Source organism: Sesamum indicum, linkage group LG1 (genome assembly GCF_026168435.1).
Source record: "Sesamum indicum cultivar Baizhima isolate 11 linkage group LG1, ASM2616843v1, whole genome shotgun sequence".
Classification (NCBI taxonomy): Eukaryota; Viridiplantae; Streptophyta; class Magnoliopsida; order Lamiales; family Pedaliaceae; genus Sesamum; species Sesamum indicum.
This window is the reverse complement of record NC_142657.1, coordinates 613,428-639,978: the sequence shown is the minus strand read 5'-3', so window position 1 is coordinate 639,978 and position 26,551 is coordinate 613,428. Positions and strand designations below refer to the sequence as shown.

Sequence of the window (26,551 nt, the reverse complement as noted above, 5' to 3'; positions counted from 1 at the left end):
CAAGGTTGTGGGTCTCATGGTAGCAACATACCCCTTAATCCCATCCTTTAAACCACTTATAAACTTCATCATGAAAAAGACTTCATCCAGATTTTTGTTGAATATGAGCATGTGAGCCTCCAATTCTTCAAACTTCTCTAAATATGCATTCATAGTGGTTTTCTATATCAACATATTAAATTCAGATACCACTCTCTCATAGTCTAGATCTTCAAACCTTTCCAACACTGCTAAGGTTAAATCTATCCAAGAAGGTACCCCCCCTTTTTCCACATGCCCTCGGTACCAAAGCTTAGCTTCACCTTGCATATAGTTACGGGCTAATGGTACTTTTGGATCCTTTGGAATGGTGTATCATTTGAAAATATCTATCACGTCTTCTCACCCAGATCCTTGCTTCTTCTCTATTGAAGAGAGAAAACTCTATTTTATGGATAGCATTGTAACTTGTTGGGCTGGTTTGAGTAGGATTTTTTCCTTACCAGGAGAGTGAAGGGCAGTGACTCTTGAAGAAGAGCTCCTCTCCACAGAAGCAGTAAGTCCTTCATCAAGTATGGACTTGTTCCTATTGTAATGCTGTAGTTATTTAGCAATACTCTTAAGCTATTGTTGCATCACTGCAGCTTGTAATCCTTCTTGTGTCTCATTTATCTAATCTAACCTTTTGTGTAATTGTTCTTCACTTGCTTGCCTTCTTGTTTTTCCATCTATCATTATTGACTCAGTTTTCTTCTGAAATTCTTGCAGCTCTTTTAGTCTAGTTCCGTCGGCCATTACTCCCGCAGGTCTAAGGATTGGTTCGCTCTGAGGCCAAATGTAGCATTCAACACTTAAATTGCAGAAACAAAGGAGAAGGAGATGGGAAGAGAAGAAGAAGAAAGAAGGTTGAGAGAAAATTGAGACTTAATTCATTTACCAATAATTTGTTCCTTTAACCCTTCGTCCCCTTTTACAAAGTTTTTCAAGGAAATTCGACAAAAAAATAGAAACTAAATTACATCTAAAATAGGAAATACTGTTATCCTCTTTCTTCTTCCCAGTCACAGTTGTCTGCAAATTTCCCTCAACAAAAGGTCTTCAGGCAGCAACTTTAGTCCAGCCAGCTACGCCCCATCCTCTCGCTCCGCGTGTCTAACTATTACCTTCTTTCCAACATTAAACCCAGGTGCGAAATCCCCAATCTCAGCCTTAATTTGATTTTGCCCCATTCCTTCAAAAACGTCATCACTCGCTGCTGAAATCCCTAATTCTTTCCCCAATTCAATTGTGCCCTCGATTGGATGCTCCAGATCAATTGCGTCGATCGAACAGTCCCCTCCTAAAGTCGCATTTCTACCTGAAACCCTGACAAACAACTCGAGATGCAACCTATAATAATTTAATAATAAATTAATTGAAAATAAAAAAAATTCTCATTTATTTATTTTTTAACAAATTCCATGAATTTTGATGAATGAGAATTTATTAGTTGACTAAAAATAAACGTCAAAAGAACTGAAAGTAATCTATTAAACCATGTAAAGTCTTGCATAAAATTACTAAACTTAGCAATGTAATTATTATTGTTATGTTTTTATGAGAATGATTTTAGTTTCATTGGCAAAAAGTAATTGAATCAATTCAGGTGTCCATGCGCACACAGTTCAGCAAAGCCAATTATCTTGGGCTTAAATTGAAGCGGAGTTTTGGTGGTTTCTTCTCAAGGGAAGAAGGAGACTACCTTGCACTCACTACACGTTCCCACCCACCGGCTACAAGAATTCTCATTTCTCTTTACATATAGTCCCCGGACCCCAATAATCTGTCAATGGAATTGGTTACCAAACTCCCTCACAGTACAGTATATTATACAGTAGTAGAAGTTGCCCTCACAAGACAAAATGCAATTAACTTTAGAAAGCATGATGAGTCGAGACAGCTTCAGCTTGCACCTCCAGCCTTCTGTTTGGTGTTATCTTGGGTATTCTGGATTGCCAGAGACCAAAAACTGCGTGAGTCGATACACCATGAAGGAAACATCAAGATCAAGATCAAGTGTACCAAGGCAAACTGATGTATATATTAAATAACAAATCTAACTTATGGAGAATATTTATGCTTACCATGACGTTGTACACCACACATTGCATGTGATTCGAGCGATGCTCCTTTACCATCACTTTCCATATAAGTCAAACGACAATGTACATTGCGCACCAATTAGCAAACTCTTCACTTGTCTTGCTTGTTCTTGGTAGAGCAATTTTCTATATCAGAAACCAAATGTGGACCACTTACCTTCATGAAATCATTTATTAGTCCCCTGTGTGCAGTGCAGAAGATAGAAAGGAAGTTTCAAGTTTGGAAGGGATCAAGAGACGGAGAGCGTAAATGAGATTCCACCAACTAAAAGAATATAATGTTGCCACCAAATCGAATTTGCACAAATAACAAATGCGAGGAATGTGAAATGTCACTGAGGACTTTGACATGGTTGACGTTTAATTCACATGCCAACAAATGACCCTCATCACATGAGCCTAAATCCCAGTGAACAGACTGAATTACATGTATCTTTCGCTACTGAAACAGTAAAACAGATGTAAGTAGACAAAATGAAGCATCCAGGCATACTACCTATTCACACAACAACAAGAAAAATTGAGAGAACTCTAAGCCTTAGAGACACAAGACATAATATATTATATGAGCACATAAAACCTGAAACCAGATGCACTGGCTTCATCTGCCCAATCCAAGTATGAAAAATCTAGGAGATAAGTGATGCAAAAAAACTCAGCTAAAGCACGCATATATAAATACACTGCACAAAATATGTATGCTTGTCAGATGTCATTATATTATAGCAATCTGTTTAAACTAACTAATAGAAAATACCCCTCACAATGAAGGAAATATCTAACTGAAAGAAGGATAACTGGTTTGTAGAATATACCATATCTAAGAGAGTATACTATACCGGTAGCATTCTTGTTCAGTACCACATTACACTACAACCAAAATTATGCATTAAGAGAATGATCAAAATCCTTTTTTTTATGAATATGATCAATATCAACTTATGAGTGCATCGGTATACACCACATGGAGCAAGTTCATAAGGGAAAGTAGACTTGTGTCCTACTTATTCTGCCTTTGACAGTCTGCATGATCCATTAAGTAGAGCTCTTCTGGCTTTAAGTGAAAAATGCTTATTATGCATCGACAAGCATGCTTAACGCCTTAACCATTACTTGAGGTTGCAAAAATGACCAATAGATTATGTATTCAGATGGAGCATTAAAATGATAATTAATCTCTATTCAACTTCTAAAGTAGAACTCAAAGTAAGATTCTCAGTCATTTAGTTCTACAAACACAATAACAAGAAGATGCTAAACTAAAAGGCTTATACTACAGGTTTCAACTTTAATTTATTCAGAAATGCCACCTGAAAACTTGTCTTCATTCTATAAGACAAGTACCGAGTGGACAGAGCATCAAAACTCAGAATGTTCCCACATGTATACCTACAATTGTATAGCATAAATGAACAATGGAAAACACAGGATTCTCTGTAGATCATGCTGACTTATCCCCTCAGACCACAAGCAGACAAACAAAAATACCTCATCTAACAACAATCCAAAACCTCACTCATGAAGAAGGATACAAATTTCTATAAATTCACATGGCATTTAAACATATAAAAAACAAACCAAAACTAATCCAATGAAACACAAATGACAAGATGCTGTAGGCAATGACAGGCATTTTATTGAAGAAACCAAGCTCATATCTCAAACCAGTTTCCATTTGAATCATGTGCATTGGTGGATACTGGATGCAGAAAATGATGCAATGATCAGAAATCAGGCTTATCTGAATCATTCTCTCTCTAACTAACAAAAATAAGAGGCAAAACAATATATTCAAAAACCAAGATTCGACAAATCAATTCAGAGAGAGCAAGATCTTCAACTCATATTATAAGTGGAAAAATCAATTACCAAGGTGAATTTTAAGTGGACAGGAAGACGCATAACATAAAAAGATAATTCACGAAAGAGCTAAAGCGGGGAAAGAGGGGGAAAAAGAAAAAAACAAAGCACCTCCAAATTCTTGAAGCCACAAGTTACAACTCAGCATCAAGTTCTCCCAATAACTCTGTTACTCGCTACGACATCTAGAACCTGCCTAAAAGCACATCAAAAGAAATAACAATCTCGGATCTTTCACGAAGGTAAACACGATTACAGCACCATAGGTAAATAAAAGTAACTTCCATCGAAAATTAACCCGCATATTAAAGTTGAATCCGAACCTACGCCGATTTCTCTTTCCGACACTGGCAATAGTCCTTGTTTACCTATAGGAGAATCTAAAAAAACCCACCGATTGTTTCAGAAAAGGAAACTGTTCCATGTGATGCAACAACAACTGAATAATCAAGCCTCTTCCACTGAAAAAAGAAAACAAGATCTGTCAATCAGATTACGCGCTTAAGAAAAAAAAAATAACTCAGATCCAGGTGACACTCCATCGAACAATATCAAACAAAACGCAAATTTACACCACAGCTAACTCAATATTGGATCCATCTGAGTCCGACACAATACAGCGCCGTACTTATCGCATTCACCGCGGTCTCCGATTCAGTTGATGCAAGGCGGGAACCTGATCTTTCACCAGAAAGAACGATATCAAATTTTTCAACCGCATCGTACTACGTATACTCGTAAGCAGTCTTACTGCTTCGGAGCATACTTTCATTAATCCAACGTGCAGACCACGCCGGCGGCGGAGAAAGTTCCCGACCTGCACCAAGCGAATCAGAACCCGCCGCAACAGATACAAATCTCCACAAACTAATATACATATATGGAAAATATAAGTTAATAGATCTGAGAGAGGAGGAAGTCTACAACTCCTCCGTATAGGTGTGAGCGTGTAACGAGCGTCTGCGTGCTATAGGGTAGGGGGTCGGGGGAGGTTGTTTTATAGCTAGAACCTACGCAGGAGATCTTGCCACGTGTCTGCTACCCAGGTGGCCGGTGCAAATGCTACCGAAATAGGGAGCGGAGATAAAGGCCGTAGGGTTGAGATTTGGTCCTGACTTTGGAATTAATTACCGGAGCGCCCCTGGGTTGTTGCTGCGTGGAGCTACAGTGGGAGCACGTGCGCGTGGTCTGAGGATACACAGACTTATTCCTCCCTGCCCCTTTTCTCTTCCAATTTTTTTAAAAAAATTAAGATTATTATTTTAATTTTTTTAAAAAAATTAAGATTATTATTTTAATTTTTTAATAAATAATCATTATATTAAAAAAACGATTATTTTATAAATTTACATATCCTTATTTTTGGGGAGGGTTAGTGACAAGAACCCGAGACTTGCCTCAGATATGATAGTGTCTATACAATTAAAAACTTCATTCCCGTAATCAGTAATTTAGGCTCGAGTTTATGTGTTTTAAAATGATTCAGGTCAATTCTAACACACTCGTGTCATTTGTCATTCCTAACAATTATTATATTAAAAATAGTATTTTATCTTTGGCACATCAAAAAATATGAGTCATGTTTTCATTAATTGGTTATCCCATAGTATAATCTTTAGATACTTAAATAAAATAAAGTTAAAATAAGAGAAATAGATACAAAATAGTATGCGCTACCTGAAAACGTGAAGGGTTTAAGGGCAATTTATGGTTGCTTTTATGTGGCAGAAATCTACACCATTAAAACCTCTTCTTGATTAAAGACCCTCGTTCGAATCATTGATCAAATACTTATTTTTAGGGATTATTACATTCTCATTCCATAAGATTTTATATAATTACAGGTAGATTTCATGTAGTTTGATAAATTATATTTAATACCCTTGAGGTTTGCTTCCGTCTAGCAAATTAGTCCCTCCGTTAGTCATAAAAAAGTTCATCGAATTTTGCTGAGATTAATAATAAATAAATAAAAAAACTATATTTACTCCTAATCAACTTATTAGTGACTTATTTCAGGTCAAATAATTTTTTTTATGACTAAATTACCCTCATACGTCTTCACGCATTAATGCATATGAGGAGGTATATCTTCACCGTTATAAGGATAGCTTAGTTCGAAAAAAAAATTATTTGACCTACAATAAAATCAATAATAAGTCAAATAGTGGTATATATCAATTTTCATTCAGTTTTTTGCTAACATCAGCAAATTTAGTGAATTTTGACTAACGAAAAGATTAATTTGTTAAATAGAAGCAAACCTCATGGGTGCTAAATGTAATTTTTTAAACTATATTGGATGTAAGTGTAATTACACTAAACCTCAAGAGAGGGGAGTGTAATTATCCCTTATTTTTATTATTATAAAAAAGAAAAAAAAAACTCTATTGTCGTACCAACTTTTAAATAATTAAATTCACTCTTTAACTTATTTGTTCCCTTCAATAATATTTGATTATAATAATAATTTCAATATTTAATGAATTTATTAAAATACCCTTGAAACTTACACGCATCTTAATTTTTGATACATTTTATGTTCTGAAGCCACCAATCAGTGACGGTAAATAACCCATCAATTAAAAAATTTAATTCTTTATTAATTTTAAATAATTTTACACATGCAGCGAGTGTGTCGAGTAACGCTAATTATCTGAATAAAAAAATATATAAATTTTGTGGCGATTTAACTAATTTTTTAACTGACTTATGGGGGGTATTCTTGTCCTTTCTATATTGGGAATAAAAATCCTATTTAGTGGTGTAGAGTTGCTAAAAAGAGAATATTGGATTACTTGTTATTTTTGTGGCTTAGACACCTTTTCCAAAATTGAGTGGTTCTGTTCATCAGGAAAGGAATCTCTCAGTTTTGTGCTTTCATTCTCCTCTTGGAATTCTGCAACATTCTTTTGCTTAAAATAGTGATGATATTAGAATGAGAAGTAGTTTGACAAACACATGTTTGCTTTCTATTTAAGCATTATTACATCTATGCCCCTAATTTATATTCTATTTATACAAATCACCCATATTTTTTTCTTAAAAAAGATTACACGTACTTTCAGCTAAAAACTTCAATATCATTTACACAAACCTGGATATTATACCTTTTAGAAACATCAACGTTATTATGCAAATTACCCCTATTTTTTTTTCATGGATGGTTTCTATAATTACACAAAAAATATGGATGGTTTGTATAAATATAAAGGGGTGTAAATATAATTTGATGTATTGAATGATATGATTCAACACTTCTATAACATAAAAATGCAAATGTGTTAATCAAAATATTTTTTTTTTTTTCATTTCATGCATCCGTGAGAGAACCCTTTTTTTTTTAATATTTTTTTAAAACTATTTGATCCGAGTTGAGGCTGTTGGTGATATGGTGATTCTAGTTGACATGGAGCCTATCCACGTCAGGTTGTCAAATGCACGAGTTGGGATCCATGATAACTCCTCAATTCTGGAATATGAGTTGACTTGCGACACAATTTATTTGGAGCGGTCCCCATTTAAAACCCTGTAATGCATAAGTAGCCAACGTTGACGTAAGGTAATTAACAAGGTTGAAGAGCGCACGAATAGTAAAGACATCAACGGTTGTTATTTCGAGTTATTAGGTTGTTTGGGTTGTCTAAGCCCCGACTCAATAAAATTGACACGAATCCTTATCGTGTTCTATTATTTTTTGTTTTCTGAAAGGCAAAATAATTCTTTGAGGGCTTTAGCCCTTTTCAACCCCGTCACCATCACCAAAAGTAAATTGAAATTAAACAAAACTTATGATAGAAAAGGGAACAAAACTAATTGAAAGGTAATTACAACGAGTTCTTCTAAAATTTAGTATAATTATAAATATCCCTCTGCTATTTGAAAAATCACCAATATCCTCTAATTTTAATAATTCCCTAACAATTATAGTCCAATTCATTAATATTCACTAGATTTTCATTCATTTTTTTTTATGATACATCAAACTTATCGAACACTCATAGATCTGTAGACGAGTACACTCAGTCATTCATTCTCACTAATGTTGACAATAATTCTGAGAAAAAAACAAAAAAAAGAAAAGCAGCTTTTAGTGTGTGGTGAATTATTTATGGCATGATATTGATAGTTTGATTGGATTTGGTAGGTAAATCACTTCCATCAACATCAACACACATTATTCTATCTAATAATTATTGCTTTTATTCTCACACATTAACATCTAACCTAATTTATTACTTTATCAAAGCCATTACCACACTTCTAGCTTAAGTAGAAATCAAATTGATTATGAATTATATATTTACAAAAATATTAAAATAGATACGACACTTTGTCAGGACTAATTACCATGATCAAAGTAAAAAGCTGCAGCGAATTTTTCAGTGCCCATTAGTTGTTGTTTTAATAAGCAACGTAAAATTATTAGTCATGTGGTAAAAAACCATTGCAAATACTTTGGTCATAGTCGAGAATCGTGATAAATATTTTGGTCATAGTTAAGACCATGATAAATATTAATTAACCACGATCAAAATTTTGAATTTCTATATTAATTTATTTGCCTGTGATTTATCATTTTTCTTGTACTAGTAGTTGAAATATTTACACGTCTATTTATGTTTTATATTGAACAATTTGTACATGTAGTTTTTTCTTTTTTTTTAAATATTATGGGTTATTAATTAATCTTATATCCAATGATTATACGATATTAAAAGTCATGATATATTAGTTGAATAAATCAATTTGAATTGAATGATTTACAAATGTGCAAATCATGCGACACTCAAATTAAAAATGCACAATTTTATTTTATTTCAATTAATTTTTTTTATGCTTATTTAAATTTAAAGCTTATGTTCAGGAACTGCATGCAACGATGACTAATATATATGAATGCAAAGTCTCTTCCTATCCTATCAAAAGGCATTGAAATGCACAACTGCCCAACCTTTTGTCTACTTTTAGTTGATGTACCTATCTCTCAAGGGGACATCTGATTATTTGTTATACGTCGGTGTTGTTGGCGTATTCTATTTGTGTATTTAAATTTTAAATTCATATAATTAAGGGTAAATTATAACTAATTTTATTGAAATTTGACATAATTATGAATATTTTTTTGTTATTTAAAAAAGTATAAATATTTTTTTTAAATAGAAAATAATTATGTAGCCCTAAACGGTGAAATGGACATTATTATTTTATACTTGTTGATTTTTTTTAAAAAAATAAAATTTTTTTAAAAAATATAAATTTTTTTAAGGGGGGTAAAATAAATAATTATTAGTTCATAAAAATATTTTAAAAAATTATAAAAAATATATAAAATTATAATTTATAATTCAAAAGGATATTTTGGTCAGTTCACTATAAAAATTAGATGGAAACCAAATGGAATGGGCTCGTGGTTAGATGGATGTTAAATCAGAGGGTATTTGTAAATTTTTGAACAACGAAAAGGTATTTATAATTATGCGCTCTTTATAAATGAGCAAATTACTCTCATATGAAAAAATAATAGCATTTACTCTCTTTGTATTTTTTAAAATCAAGCAATTTATCCCCCTGTCTAAGGGGATAAATTGCTTGATTTTAAAAATTACAAGGGAGTAAAGCATTTTAAAAAATACATGGGGCTAAATTTATAATTTTTTCATAGAAAATACTTTGCACATTTATAATATCACAGGGGCTAAATACCATTTTTCCTTCCTAGACTATAACCATCGAATAAAGTTCATGGATTCCACAAAAAAAAAAAAGGAAAAAATACATTTTGCAATCTAATATCTCATTTTTACATTGTGCATTTGAAACTTTTTTTTTTTTTTTCCTGTCAAGTTACCATTTTGACTTTGTGAAATTTGCACTTTTTCATATACGATAATTTTTTTCTTGATTTTTCTACTGGAAAAACTTCAAATGTTGTATATATGCGAAAAATATCAAACCACATAGGTCTTATATATCGCATTTGCACTGCATGTAATATTTTTTCGATAAAAAACTTGATTGAAAAATAATGATAAATGACAAACTGTAAAATTTCATAAAGTTGAGATGGTAAATTGACACAAAAAAAGGTTTAGATGCCAAAGTATAAAAACACTCATAGTTCAGATGATAAAATATAATTAACCCAAAAAAAATATAAAAAATAGCATGTCTCGGCTATTAGTATATTTCTAATTTATTTATTTGAGTGAATCGATTATGATGCATATTGAAATCTAATAGCATTATAATAGTCAAATGACCTTAAAAACATCCTGAAAATCAAAAGATGACATAAGTAACAATCGGAATATCAAGAAGGAAATTGAGAGAATATGAAAATAACATAGAATAATGGTGTAATAATTGGTGTGAAAGTGATAAAAATTTTGAAATATAATCTAAAGTAGGCTTGTGGAGCGTAAATTCGTGTTGTTTACCGAGAGAAAAGGTATGTAAAATATAAGTGACTTGTGCTACCATGTTGATTGCATTATGACCTCAATTTATAAAAAGGTTGATAGTAGTTAGGGCAATCTGCATACCATTAGAAATCCAGGAATATCGGCTATCCAATAGAAGAGTCAAATCATGATTCGTATTTATTTGAACGAAACTATGACCGTTAGACGAATCTTGCCCAATCAATTCAAAATCAAAGAATTAATTATTTGTTGATTGATCGAGTTGATTCTACAAATATAGGCAGAATTAGAGATTTTTTAATATGACATAACATGAAATGTTGGGAGTGTGGTTGTCATGGCATCGCTATTATTTGATGAGTCATGCTGTTGAATCAAACATAATTTCAACCCCTGTCAGAATCAGTACAGATACAAAATACATAATCTCAATATCTTGATAATGAGCCAGCAGAATCAAACCTCTGTCATTGGGTTGACTGATGAAAACCCACTTTCCAGTTTTATTCTTCGAAAGAAATAATTAAAGGAGATATCACATTATATTGTGTTATGATATTCAATGTGATTAATGTGGGCATGCTGGCGTTTTTTCTCCACTTTCTTGGGATTTGGACCTGAAATCATTATAAAGTTCTTATAAATTTTACTTATGCTGATGTTATACTGACAGGGTCGTCATTTCAACTGATGTTCGAATGTCTGATACATTAAAACCACTGAAGGGAGGGCCAAACAAAAGAGTTATTACATTATGAAAATTTACAGATCATCTACTCCCACAAAAAAACCAGTTAACTGCTGTTGAACTGTGACAAATCGAAATTGTCTGTTAGAGGAAACGTCCACCGCCATCTTTCTATATTACAAATGTTCTAGGCCAAGTGGTAAACCCTGGAACATAGTCCAAACCACTCAAGTGTTTGTCCCAGAAAACTCCAACCCAAGCGAGCTAAGACACGGCCTATTCTTGGTAGCATCGGACATGCTAATGTCCCAAGTAGAAACCAGTTGAAGCTCAGTAGCACAACAGCCTCGGACGTAGGTTTCTCAACAGGGTTCAATAATGGGACAACGCTCATCAACGATATGGTAACTACACCAAAAAGAGCTACTACCAGAGGCGTGCAGGGATCTTGTGCTTCCCACACGACGATCCCAACCACAAGTGATAATGCCCCGCTGAATAGGCTTCGAGATATAGCAACCACCCTCTGTTGTGTCAGAGTTTCACTCTCGTTTGAGATCGTGTAACGAACAAACGGCTGGGAGAGCCTGTAAACTTTTGATCCAGCTTTTAAGACATCCTGCATTTCATCGTTGCAAAGTATGTTTTCATTGCAATCAGGTTTCCAGGATATTGTACCGACATTGTCGGTGCTTCTAATGTTAAAGTCATTGCATACATCATCACCTCGACCCTCGTAGCTCCAAAGTGTTCTGCTATGAACCTCCTTCAACTGTTGTATTTCATCTTTTAAATCCTGAACCTACAGGGATAGACACGAAAAGTTATAAATGGACAACAACGATAAGTGAAAGTGCTTGTTTCTCCTTAGAGAAACTAGATCGTGGGCGGGCAAAGATTGAAACTACTTTTTTTTTATATGGATTTAGAGGATTAATTCTTCACCTCGCTGTCTAGCAGTTTGATTCTTGAGATGGCCTCATCATGCTCTTCTTCAAGTTCCATTAGCATTGTCTCCATCATTCCACGTTCTTTGACGGCCACATAGAGTTGCACTTCTTGTTCTTTTCGGTCCCAGAGATCATTTTCCAGTGCATATCTCAATCTATGCAGTTGAATCTCCAGCTACATATTGGCTGTTCTAAAATTAGTAATCATGAATATGGCATCAAACATATAAACGACTTTCTTTCTACCTAAAGAATATGAAAAAGTAGGATCCCACAAAAGAAGAGATAAAAATATTCAACGATGGATGACCCCTTAAACACACATCTCGTTAAAATTTGAAAGTGTTCCCTATAAATCTTGTTCTTCTAATGACGATGCTTTATATTGGAGCGTGGAACCTGAGCTAACGTTACACTTTGGCCCGGCTATCATGAACCCAACATTAATTTTTTTTCCATACACTATTATCAGGAACAAATCGTAATTATATAATGTTTGCATGGACCCTGGGGATATTTAGATGGATAGTTAACAAAAACTATATACTAATAAGAGAAACTTAAAGTAACTGCGGACATAAGGACCATTTAACTCCGACCACGTAAAACTTGTTTGTTCTTTTGTTTAATTTTCTTTCTTGTTTCTATGCACGCATTTCACACTGCTTCTCAATCGCCTGACACTCCAACTAGAGCCTTAGAGCAGAACAAAAGTACACCTAGAGATGCGACGAACTTGCAAAATCATTTAGAGAGTGTTTGACAAAGCAACCTAAAATACTCCAATACTTGATCTAGACTGTACTTCTATACATACAAACATGCACACATGTGCTTAACAACTTATAAAATCAACGGTGGAATGTACTAATTAGATGACAACCACAAGAAGTATTATGCTAAGAAAATCAAAGTCCTCTCGACAAAGACAAGGTAGAAGTAAATTACCAGCCTTTCTCTATACAATGCAGCAAGCGCTCGTACAGGTAGAAATAATATTGCAATAGCCAACATCACGACCCGCCAGAGTATAACTAAATGCAGGCACAGAGCAAGTCTCAGCAGCTCTACCCAGCTCTCAACGATAATAGAAACGCTACGGAGACCAATTTGACAAGATAGCTTAGCTAGCAAGAGAGGCTTCAACACCAACCTGACTGCTGAAGTAACCAATTCGAACAACAGAGCCATGATAGCCACAACTATGCAATTTCCACAACTTTCATTATCATTACTTATAGAAAACCATCTGCATCGAGCCCAAATTCAAACGATGGGATGTAAGTAAGGCACTGTTTGACAAATTAGAATAATTGTATAGTGTTCAGAGTCATGATCACTATACTTGAAAAATTCAAGTATCCCGATAATGCTCTACAAGATAATCACTTAAAAAATACAAAGCTTTAGTCGCATTTCACCCTCCTATGAGAACACAAACATGCACCAGAAATTCCATGAACCAAAAGAAATAGCAACGTAGCCAATGAACTTTTAGAAGAAAAAAAGCTCATTGCCACCCGTGGCAGAGGGTCACCATTTTCCTTTTTCAGAGCAATTTTTTTGCTTACTAGTACTTTCATACATGTCTGTTGCATTTAATAAAAAATATAGTAAATATATTTAGTGTCGACACAATGATTAATATATATATTATCGTAAGGAATTATTCGAAATATTTTTGGAGAACAAGCCCAAGACTTGCTGTATATTTGAGGGAAATTCTAACCTAGACTGGGTCTGATTGAACCGGAGGCACTTACATGGCAAGTGTAACGCACTCGCTATGTAGTCGGCGTATAGTTTAGAAAAATGATCAATATATGATAAGTGTACCACACTTCTCTATGAATAGTTTGGTTTGATGGACCTGATTTGGGTAAGATGTTTGGTATCATTCATGGAAATAAAAAAGTTTCCCCATAAATAAAATCGAACATTGCCTATATAGTCATAAAAATAATGATGTTTTTCTGTACTTGCATCATATCATATCATATCCAGGTACTCAAAATGAACAACCTTTGTTCCAAAACCTCAATCTTTCACATTCTTGCATGCCAACCAAGAAATTGAAATTCGAAAGCACACGCCCTATACAGTCATCTTCAACAGTCCGACAACAAGAAACCCAAGAATCAACAAACATGCATCATCAATTTCGCCGAACAACAAACATAAATCAATCAAGAAATATTAATCATCAGCAGTCATAAATTGCACAGGTAAAATCACACAAAGCTACATAAATGGACTCCCCGAATCCCGACTCACCTCTGCAGGAGATACTTGTGAATTACCGAAGGAAGTGGCGATTGGAGTTCGTGGTTTGTAATGTTTTAGCAAGCTTGTAATATAGATACAGAAAAAGAGAGAAGGAAGAAAGAAGTGAAGAATCGTGGGGCAGCAGAGAAGTGGCGACGCGTGGGGGTTGAAAGACAGCGACACGTTTGGATGCAAACGTATCAACCTGAACCAACCCTGTTGCTTTGTTATCGTCCTTTTTCTTTCTTGTATCAAACTCATCCTTAATTTTGTAGATAAATTAAAACCAGATCGGTGATATTTACTATAATTATAAATATTTATTATTTAAAAAATTATAAAGAATTTTTTAAGATTATGGCGGACTAGCAAATATTTCTTCATAATAATCTAGGGATATTGATTAGACATTTTTCATATGGTTAGACCTTTCGATGGGTGGGTATCACCCCTGAAGGGAGTGGATCAGCCCGAGCAGCATGGTGGAAGCATAGAAATCCGAAAAAAATGATTCAACATACAGTTAAATCCCCGATTAAGTTAAGTCTACATCTAATGGACTTTAATTAAATCTAATTTAATTACAAGCCCAATATTGAACCATCCTTTAATCCGATTAAAACATTCAAGCCTTTTATCATCTTTCTTTCAATTTATATATAAATCCAATTTATAAATCGGACCAAGCTCAATAAAATTAATTCAATTAATTTTAATGGCTAACTAAAATTCTAATGAATCCAATTAATTAAATTTCAACTCATCCATCCAATAAATTGGTCTAAATAAATAATCGAATTATTTATGCTCTTCAAGAATTATTTAATCCAATTAATCTGACTCTTCTGATTCCAAATTAATTCCATCCCATTATAGTGGTGCAATGTAACTCTTTAGGTTCATCCTCAGTTACTTGGACGTGTATGACCCACAATTAATTAAATCTAATTTAATTAATTATTTCTGATTATCTCATAACCGAAAATAGCATGTTACCATGGATGGCCATCTAACAACAGTCCATAACACTAGAGACTAAGTGAATAGTAGCTTGAACGTTTAGGCTCCGAATCCATACGAGTACGGTCCTACTGGCAACCGTCTCCCAACTTTAGTCTAGGCATAGAACTAAGCAACTATGCTTAATACTCGAAACACGTTTACTTTACCGATCTGATCTAGGAAACTTATCCCTAATTGATGAATCGCTTTGGCCAAAGACTTTAAAGTCTAAACCATTTCAGAGCGCATAGGAGAACTTTGTCGTATACTGACATGGGATAGATCCTCTTTTGGAATCCACCATGCTCGCTACATACTCCGACTGCACTGGATAAGGCTTATGATGACCTGCCTCATGATACAGCCACCACCCACAATATCCAAGATATAATGTTCGTATGCACGTGATTGCCATGATTCGTTAAGTCCGAGAACTAATCTAGTATGATAGAAATCGGGAATCCGAATCATACCAACCAAGTCTTAAGAAACTTTCATATGACAATTCCCGCGAATCAGTTCAATCAGTCAACTACCTTGCCAACTAACCCACTAAAACTACATAGACGACCTACATCTCCTGCCGATGAAACGCAAATGCAGTACTTAGTGCAAGTCTCTATAAGACCCTCGATGCCCTGTCTCGAGGTTCTCGACTTGAAATGTTTCAGACCGACTCTCAGGAGTTGGTTTCAAGCTGCCAAACCTATGCGCAATCATACTCCACGGATTTCACCTTTCAGTTTGTGGCATTTCGTTGTGACATTAAAACCCCGTTTAATATAAGTGGTAAGCATAATGAAACACGCTACCAACTTGACGAATTCTCTATATTCATCAATTTAATATTATTCGATAAAGATTCATGAATGGCAAACAGTCAATCAAGACTTTTTATCACCCGTTCCAACAATCTACCTAAACTCGAAATTCCATTAAATATCCATAGTTATTGCTTATATATTTTACTCGGATCCACCCGTAAAATATCCGTTGGGTCTTACCTATTTTATTCTCAAAATAATTGGGTTTGACATTGCATCTTACACATATTAAAATGAATTAACAATTATACATGTTTCTTTATAATAATATCACTAAAATATATTACTAAATTAATTTATTAAAAATATTTTATGAAGTTGCGATCGATAAAATAAATTAATAGCTATTTAAATTTTTAACGAATAGAAATTGCATATCGTTTAAATGTATGTAATGATTTTGCCTTTATTCAAATAATGGATCATTACTAATCAATTTAATAATAGGCTTAAATTCGTGATAGGAATGAAAATTAAAGAACCTATAGGAAAAAAAATATGAAAATCATATTTTAACTTTAAAATAAATTTTTTATCTATTTGAAACAGCGTTGAACTTTCATTCCGTGAGGCTTTTATAATTCAAATTCAAATAAATTTTACTATTAGTCAAGCTTGACGTATCACTTTAGGATCAAATTAATTTTATCAGAAATTTAATTCAAAGTTGTCATTATGAAAATAAAGACGAAACAGTAATGATATTTTTTTGTCAAAATATCAATACATAACAAAATTTTAATAAGATACAAATTTTAAGAATTTTAGATGACAAGTAAATCCAGTTGATATTTATAAAAAAATTACAAATTTAATGATTTTAAGTTAATAGATATTTATGAATTTTTAGAGAATTAGATTTTACCTATCCACACATTGGTATTTCAGGATTTAGACCTGGACCCGTACCCATTGAGATAAGTATCTTGGGTATGGGTCTGGGTCTATTATAAAGCTAATGGGTCCGGATTTAGGTATTGACTAATATAATAGATCTGGTTTTGGGTCATTCTCGCCCGTTAATAGGTATATTTATAGGAGATGTTTTTAATTTTTAAAATTAAAAAAAGATACTTTAATTTTATTTATTTAATTGCATATTTTTAAATTAGCATTTTATACTTGAGTTATCTCAAGAGATTGTATTTGAATTCGAGAAAGTAATTTTAAATTATTTTATATTAAAAAAAATTTAAATTTAAAATTATTTAAATATATTTAAAAAATTTATTATGAATAATTTAAAATTCATAATTTTAAATCTTTCAATCCAAATGCACCGGTAAGTTAAATGTTAATCAATTTAGCAGCGAATGGGTAGATTATGATGCACTCTTTGGGCTGAAATGAAGGCCGGAATAAATTGTAGACCCAATAGCATCCCTCCTGGTCCTGGGTGGGCTTGACTAAAGCCACTGACTGGCCCACAATAGTCACCGCTGTGGGCTAAGAGATCGGCCCATACATTTGTGGCCCAATTTGCAATATAACCTTTCACTCTACCTTTTTTATCAGTTTGTGAACCTTTGCACATCTATATTATATAAAAAGAAAAGGTATTTTTATCTTACAAACGGCGGTTATGACACTGTAACACTAATTTTATTATTATATCAATAATACCCCTTGGTTGATTTTTTTTTTCTCTTTGTTGCTTTCTTTCTTTTTTTAGATATATGATGTGTTGGTTTACATATAATTATTCTTATTCATAATATGTTTTAAAATATAAAATATTTTTATTATATACATATAGGGACAACATGCCACGACGGCTAGTAGAAAAGTTTAGATTATATAAAGTACAGATACTCCAATAAATTGTGCGGTACAGTGCTGGGTACGTGTCGTATATGAATACAACTCGAACACACTTAGAACACGTCGACATCCGCATATTCGAGTGTTAGACACCCAATACGTTCCGATACGTTTATTTTTATATATATATAATTTTACAAATTTTGGGCTTTTTTTTTTTTTTAAAGAGTTGAACTTGATAAAAAAAATTAATAATAATTCACTCCTCTCAAACTAAAGATTTTGGGATGAAATTACTAAAATATTGAGATATTATCATAATGGTTTAACTAATTTGGGTTATTAAAATTTTTGATTGCGTACTTTTTAAAAATATTTTAAGACACACTTAGTTAAGAATTTAAATATAAGACATGGTTATTTTATATTTTATTTTAATATTTTTTATATTGCATATTTTAATTTTTTGAGAAATTAAGAACATATATATAATAAATAATATACTATATATTTAGTCATATCGGCCTCGTGTTGTGTTCTAAATTATTTAAATTTTTTGTCGTTGTGTTCCTATCGTATTGTGCTTGTGTCGCTATGTCCGTATCCATGCATTATAGATTAGATTTCTTTTAAAATTCAAAATATTTTTCTCTATCACCTGCATATATGTGTCTTCTCTTGCTAACTTCTCATAACCTCTTTTCCTTTTTTTTTATTTATAAATAATGTAATTAAAATATATTATTTGAAATATTAACAAATAAATAAAATAAATTTTAAAAATAAACAATTAGTTCTTTTAAAGTAGAGATAGGTACACTCCGTTCCTCTGAGATTTAGTGTAATTACATATAGATTTCTTGTGGTTTAGAAAATTACATCTAATACCTTTGATATTTGCTTTCGCCTAACAAATAAATTTATCCTTCAGTTAAAGTTCACCGAATTTATTGATATTAACAAAAAAAAATCAAAAAAATTCTATATTTACCCCCAATTGACTTATTACTGACTTATATAGATCAAATAAATCTTTTTATGATCAAATTACCATCATACATCTTCACGCGTAATGCATGTGAGGAGGTATCTTCACCATTATAAGGGTACTTTAGTTCGAAAAAAATTATTTGACCAGCAATAAGTCAATAATAAGTCAATCGTGGGTAAATATCAATCTTCATTCAGTTTTTTTTTTGCTAGTATCAGCAAACTGAGTGAATTTTGACTAATGAATGGACTTATCTGTTAAATGAAAGCAAATTTCAGGGGTACTAGGTGTAATTTTCCAAACTATAGAGGATTTACGTGTAATTACATCAAATTTTAGGAGATGGTAGTGTAATTACCCCTTTAAAATATTAATCAATTATGCACACGTACTTAATGTTAATTATTATACTCTCTCGAGTCATAATGCACATGCTCCACTCCTCCGCTATTAGTACTAAATATTTCAGCTTTTTTAAAAAGACAGTACTGTCAAAAATTATAAAAAAAATGTACATGAGATTATAATAAAAGAGAAAAAGCTGCTCTAGAATCTAAATTTTTTATACACAATTCTTTTCTTTATTATTATTAATTTTTTCCTTTTAATAAGGTACTTTTGGTTTCTCCTATGTCATAAATATATATATACAAGTTGTCAAGTTGTTTACAAGGTACACAAATTGGCAAGTTGATGATTGTGTTTATGAAAAACAGCGGAAAGCAGTTCCACATACCTCGGATGCAGACACAAGTTTCTGACCAATCACAGATAAATTACTGGCAGCAGTTACGACAACCTTTTTCATGCCTAAACTACACCGCCTACGAAAACTTATCTCAAATATAAAAATTAATTCCAATTTTTAAGCCATCGAGGAACCAACCACTAGCAATAAAATGATAGTGGGGTCCATTACATGGAATTCGGTTTTGATATTGAGGCATGTTGGTAAAAAATATTAATTTGAAAGCGGAGAAAAATAATTTAATATATATGAGATACATATTAAACAAATGCAATCTACCACATCATATAACTTCAACACTACTATTTAATATCAAAAATATTATTTTTTAATAAAACTACTATTCATTGATAGTGACACTCTTACTAAAAATTTTCTCGAAAATCGTGTTCTGACCTATTGAGTTATCGTGTTGCGGGTAAAATTCGTAAAAATCTCGACCACATCAGATATTCTGTAAATTTATCTGTTTTTAATATTTTGTAAGTATCTCTGTGAAGTGTCTTATAGTTTTGAAGACATAATATTATCCTTTTGCTGGTGATATGAGTTGAAGTCACTCAAATTTTTCTATAAGGATTAATTGTATTGTCTTTTTTAATTAAAGTTGGGTGTAATTACACGCAAATTCTCAATAGTTTTAAAAACTACACCTAGTATCATTGATATTGTTTCCGTCGACAAATAGATCTCTATGATAGTAAAACATTACAAAATTTATAGACATAAACAAAAAAAGTTGAACGCAGATTTATATTTATTCCCAATTGATTTACAGATTTATTGTAGGTTAAACAAATCTTTTCTGCCCAAACCACCCTCATAAAGGTGAAGATGTACTTATTCGCATACATTAGCATGTGAAGATGTATAAGAGTAGTTTGGTCCGAAAATATTTATTTGACCGACAATAAGTCAATAATAAGTCAATCGAGGGTAAACTTGAATTTTCATTCTATGTTTTTGCTGATATCAATAAATTTTGTGAACTACTACCAGATGGATGTAGTATTAGATCTAAATTTTTTCAACTATGTAGGGTATACGTATAAGTACGCCAAACCTCAAGACAAGACTGCGTAACTATCCCCTTTTACAATGATAAATATATTTTTCGAAAGCATTGGGTTGTTTAAGCTAATTCAAAGTCATTAGGGACTAAAGAGCAAATATTAAAAAGCTCGATATACATAATTAATTAGGATCAACTTGAGGGTTTTCTTTAGTCTTAGTGGTAGACAATTGAGATGAAGAATAAATTAAATTATTCGATACTCGATTAAAATTAATTAATAAAAGTTCGTCTGAATTTGATTTGTTAAATTTAACCGATCAAATTTGATTAATATTAAATTTTATTTATAAAAAATAATAAAATATATACATAAAAATATTAAATTATTAAAACTCGATTTATATTTAATTTGAATTGAAATGGAATGATTTAATTAGGGTGGTAGTGAAAGAAAGAAAATGATGATGTCGAAAGCATTAAATCCATGTGCGCCTGCGCTGCCCACTGTAACACGAAAGACGAAGCAGTCTTCGTCGTTTTCGCTCAACTTGCCTTTACTATAACCTCACCTTCCCCTTTTATGTTTTTCTCCTTTTTGTTTTTAATTTTTTGTTAAGGGAATATTAAAGAAATTGTTTCGATAGTTACTTATAAAATAATTTACAATGGTACTTGATTCGATCTCTCGAAAAGTGGTGGTCCCTGTTTATATATACGTGAGTATTCTAAATGTTTGATAGTTTTTAAGTGGAGGAAAGTACGTTAAGTTAGTTGAAATGGTCCCCAACAATGACCATTCGATTCCTGAATCAATTCAAATTTGAGATGGTAAATAGCGATCTCTCAAGCAGTAGATGAGGTAGCGAATAATAAATATGTCTTATCATAAATACAGTAGCATTGGGTATTTAAAAGACCATCACTATGTTTGTTTTCATTTACAACTTATTTTCGAAACAAGTCAAAATATACTCAATGTTTGTCATCATTCAAAAACACCTTATTTAGGTGTTTTTAACTGTTTTAGCATAAAAACATATATATATATACACATATATACATAAATATATATAAAAAGGGCATGATTTGACAATGAATAGTAATTTTTGTCTTCCAAAATACAACATTAAACATATAATACATTTTAAATTATCTCCAAAGACATGATTTGACAATGAATAGTAATTTTTGTCTCTCAAAATACAACATTAAATATATAATACTTATTTTAAATTATCTCCAAAAATAAATCCAAACATACATACTATCTCTAACACACACTTGTTTATCTTTGTTTTTCTCTCTCTATTTCCACAAAACACAACAAAACACTCAAAAAATGAATCCAAACATTATGCATATGTCCGTACATGCTTGGTTCACATAACATTATTTTAAGCCTTAAGTTGTAGACACTATGTGATCAGAATCTCCAGTTAAGCGAACCAACCTGGAGAAAGGGACGCGGATTCTGGGGTCTAGGTACTATTTTGGATTAGTCGGGAAGTTATTTAGTTTTTTTTTTTTTTTTCTTTCAATAGGTGTGATATTACCCTATTAATACTAAAAGCATCCATCTTTCGAAATATTATTTTTTTTTACTTTTTAATTTTTGAAAATTTATATTTGTTTTAATAAATATTACTTATTTAGTAAGATTTATTTTAGATTCATGGCCTCGTTAATTATGTTACATTAATTTATTGAATACATAATACGTTTTTCTTTTATCTATAATTTTATCTTAATAAAAGTTTATCTTAAAAAAATCATGATCAATTGTTAACTTTAGGGGTCTCACAATGCGGTTTTGGTTTTTTAAAATCTATTTTCAAATTAAATTGTTATTGACGGTTTTATTAAATAATTTTTTAAATTGTCATTTCAAAAATCAAAATTAACGGTGCAGTTTTGTGTGGTTTCGAGCGGTTTGGCAATTTTAATACTTATAACAAAAATAAGACATTGAGACTAACAAAAATCAAGAAATGAAACAAGTGTTTGTATGCAGCAAGCAAGAAAAAAACCAAAATTATGCACCATTGACCACCAATACTCTCCACAATTTTAAGTAGATTAAAAAGTAAGAGTATATATATATTAATCCAATAAGGAAACACTTAATACAACAAAGACCAATGGTCGATTGTAAAGAGAACAAAGATAAAAAGCAGAAAGACAAAAAAGAAAGCGGTAAGAGAGAAGAGAGAACAACGGGTAGAAAAAAAAAAGAACAGCGGAAGAAAAAAAATGAAAAATTGAGATAATCATCAAATGGACTTAAAGTTGAATGAGTTGAAAGAATTAAACACGCACACAGGGACACATATATATATATATATATATTACTTATCAATAGTGAATATACATAAATACTAATTAATAGCTATTATCAGACCAACAATCACTACAGGAAATATAATATTTAATTATAGTTAATTGCCATGATTAATAATAAATAGCCGTAACAAATAGTTGTTAATCACGATCACGCAATGGGTTGTTGGCCATGATTATTCACGAGGGTGGCTAAAACATTGATAAATATTTTTACAATAGCTTTTAATTGTGGTAAATAATTTTTTCATAATGGAAAAATAAATTTTTTACACCGATTTTATTTAATTATGATTAATAATAATTAGAGTAAATACTTATTTGGTCCCTAAAATTTCATGTAAAATTATTTTAATTCCTTTAATTCATTATTTTTAAAATTTAATTTTTATATGAGTTTGATAGATGATTTGAGTGAAGCTGAGTGGGAAGATTCGGACAAATTATAATTGTAAATCAAACACAAACACACGTGCATATATCAGTAGTTGCCACTACCAAATGTTAATACACATAAACTACACACTTTTAACAGTGGGCGTGGAGAAAAGGAAATACTGATCTGCGACCTCATCTTTTTTAAACCATAAAACACGACTTTTACAAAGTATGTTCTTTTACTATTCACACCATGCGCTTTACTCTTTTTATTTCATCATACTGCACTAAAATTGGGTATTTATTTTAATAGGTATGAGTTGGGGTTTGACTCTAATTTCAAAATATTGAGTAATAATAATTATTAGGGGTAATTATATATATATATATATAGATATTGCATTTATCTTGGTAAAAAGTACAAAATATGTATATATATATATATATGAGAATGGTAAATAATGGGTAAAGAATTTATGTAACTTTTGTTGCTGATGTCAGCAATTCTGGAACAAATACTAACGAAGGGGGTTAGATGTGAATAGAGAAATTTTTTGATAGAGTGTAAGTGTAATTTCAAATTCTTTTTAGAGGAAAGTGAAATTTTGTATTCTTAAATGGGGTATAAATGTGTAATTATGAATTCCCAATATTTCTACTTATATTTATGAGACGCCACCCACTTAAATATTATTTAGTTAATTAAAATATTTTAGTATTTCACTTCCCAACATTATCGTATTCGAAAGTCACGGATCTACTACGTATACAACGTTATTCGTACCCAACATATAGATTGCGTATATTATAATTAATTGTCTGTACACAAATCTTTATGGTTCATCTACGGCTTTAAATCACCAAACATATTAAAAAAAAATACAATTTCAGCCCTGTAAATTATCGAATGGAATTTTTAGTCTACATGAATTTTGAGTTTTACAATTACTCATATAATTTTAAAGTTTTGATCATTTTAGTTTTTTTTTTTTACTAAATTAATTTTTGGAAAATTACATATGAATTATACACGATTTAATTAAATTGAAAATTTCAGAAATTATGATGAGGTGACGGCTGTCCATTTAATTTAGCCTTTTACATATGTACATCTCCATTTATCCAAATCCACACAAAATCATCTGCGATGGGTTAAAATTTGTTTTTATCTAATAAATAGATTCTTCAATGGGTCAAAATTTATTTAATTTACTGATATTAACAAAAAAATTGGATAAAAGTTCACGTTCACCCCTGATCAACTTATTATCGATTTATTACAGATCAAATAAGTATTTCTGTCATCATATTCTCCTTTTATATCTTTACACATTAATGTATATGAGGATGTATATTTTACCATTATAAGGGTAGTTTATTCAGAAAAAAAATTACCAGATCTGCAATAATCAGTAATAAGTTAATCGAGGGTAAGTATAAATATTTAATTAGGGTTCTTTTTTTTTTTTTGGTTAACATCAATTTACTGAATTTTGACTAACGGACAAACTTGTTTGTTAGAGAAATGCAACTTCCACTACAAGAAAGTAGCTCAATAGTTACGAAAAATTTGATGCTAAAGTTAGCGTCGAGCTAATTAAAAAGTAAAATTCTCGCTGTTAATCTACACTATTTAATACATATGATAAATAGTTTATTGTAAAATTCTTTAGTGAGTAAATTTTCGTTGCTAAATATTAGTAAGTAAATTTTGTATTAAATAATGTAATTTGGCAACAAAAATTTTACTCGCTAATTATCTCGATCCTAATTTTTTTCGTTGCTATCAAGCTTTTTCTTATAGTGTTCAGAGGTACTAAATATAATTTTTCAAACCATAAAGAGTTTATATGTAGTTATAATATACCTCATGGGGAGGAAAATATAATTATTCCTATTAAAAATCTTATAAACTTTTCATAAAAAAAATTATCAAATAATTTTATAAAATTTATGAATTTTTAGACATTTTATAAGACGTATTGAAAAAATTAATAATCTTCAATCCATCTTTTGGTCTTTTAATTGAACTTTTGTCATAATCGGACAAATTAGGTACGCATCATATATATATATATGTATATGTTATTATGCACAATATTATAAACTATAAAATTGATTGAAAACGAATAAAGTTATATAGGAATCGACAAGTTGAATAATTAATTTTCTTACACATAATTAAGAATTGTATGCCTCGGAGATAAATAGGATTTCAGTTTTAGATACTTGGCAAGATATTAAACTATGAGTCACGTACCCTACAAATCCTAGTGGGGCTTTTGTTCATCATTTGAAAAGCTTGAAAATCAAAAGCACGACTTTAAAATAGAACAAAAAAGAAAGGGGGGAGGATACCCTAATCGCATCTCTTCTACGTACGACACCAATCCTTTTTTTTAAAAAAAATTCTTGGAGGGATAAATCCCAAATGACACAATATATATAGTACTAAAATGTAGTGTTTCTTACCTGGGATTGGCTACTTATGGAAAAAGGAATATGTACAATATTCCTCTACGCCCCAAGAACTCTAGCTTTGTCAGGATTTCCTTAAACGAAAAAGCGTTTTGATTTTGACTCAAATTGTACTAATACCAACTTTACTTACTGTCCGAGACAGACAGAAGTACATCAAAGAAAGGAAAAAGGAATATGAATATATGTGGAGACTCTCTCTCTCTCTCTCTCTCTCTCTCTCTCTCATATATATATATATATGAAAAATGTGTTGTCTTTTGTTTGGTATTTCGGATGAGTAGAATATAAAAAATAACATACTAATAGCTAGCTAGTTTAATGTATATATACGCTTAGGTAGATGCTCGTTATAGTTAAATTATCTGTAACGATCTTCTCACGAATATTCTTTTATCGAAGTTTTATATAAGATAATATTTGAAAAAAAAAATGGATAATGCTCGTGTCTGTATTTGAAAAAGACAGTAAAAATAGTATTTTCCTACGGCGTAGGAGGCGAGTCCAAGGCATCTTTGATCAATACTTGTTAATTTGGTAGTGTAAGGAATTCAAAAAGTGTTGCTGCACAAAAATCACCTGAAAAATATTGAAAAAATCTTACCCAGATCAGATTTGATCGAATCAAATTAATGACGTAACAAGCGTAATACACTTGCTATGTGATTGGTCATATTCCATTAACTGTACACTAATCACATACAAATAT

The 26,551-nt window shown here is 31.5% G+C and overlaps 1 protein-coding gene and 1 long non-coding RNA gene across 10 annotated transcripts; both read right to left on the bottom strand.

The window, feature by feature from the left end:
- Positions 1-885: 885 nt before the first annotated feature.
- On the bottom strand, positions 886-5,003 carry LOC110011576 (uncharacterized). Of its 7 annotated transcripts, none has more exons than XR_002286598.2 (3): positions 4,304-4,963; positions 2,103-4,176; positions 886-1,965 (listed from the first exon to the last, which is right to left on the bottom strand). It is a non-coding gene; the product is annotated as an uncharacterized LOC110011576 (long non-coding RNA). The 7 variants fall into 7 exon arrangements; XR_002286599.2 differs by having other exon boundaries at positions 2,103-2,302; positions 4,092-4,960; XR_016064037.1 differs by having other exon boundaries at positions 886-1,368; positions 1,721-1,965; positions 2,103-4,958.
- Positions 5,004-11,066: 6,063 nt separating this feature from the next.
- On the bottom strand, positions 11,067-14,505 carry LOC105157862 (uncharacterized). Of its 3 annotated transcripts, XM_011074477.3 has the most exons (5): positions 14,318-14,505; positions 12,992-13,292; positions 12,039-12,218; positions 11,812-11,895; positions 11,067-11,712 (listed from the first exon to the last, which is right to left on the bottom strand). In XM_011074477.3, exons 2-5 carry the CDS (start codon positions 13,232-13,234, stop codon positions 11,281-11,283), a joined length of 939 nt encoding a protein of 312 aa, XP_011072779.1. In that variant the 5' UTR covers positions 13,235-13,292; positions 14,318-14,505; the 3' UTR covers positions 11,067-11,280. The 3 variants fall into 3 exon arrangements, with proteins under 3 accessions (XP_011072779.1, XP_011072696.1, XP_088733587.1); XM_011074394.3 differs by having other exon boundaries at positions 11,067-11,895; positions 14,318-14,501; XM_088877461.1 differs by lacking the exon at positions 14,318-14,505 and having other exon boundaries at positions 11,067-11,895; positions 12,992-13,077; positions 13,197-13,298.
- Positions 14,506-26,551: the final 12,046 nt, after the last annotated feature.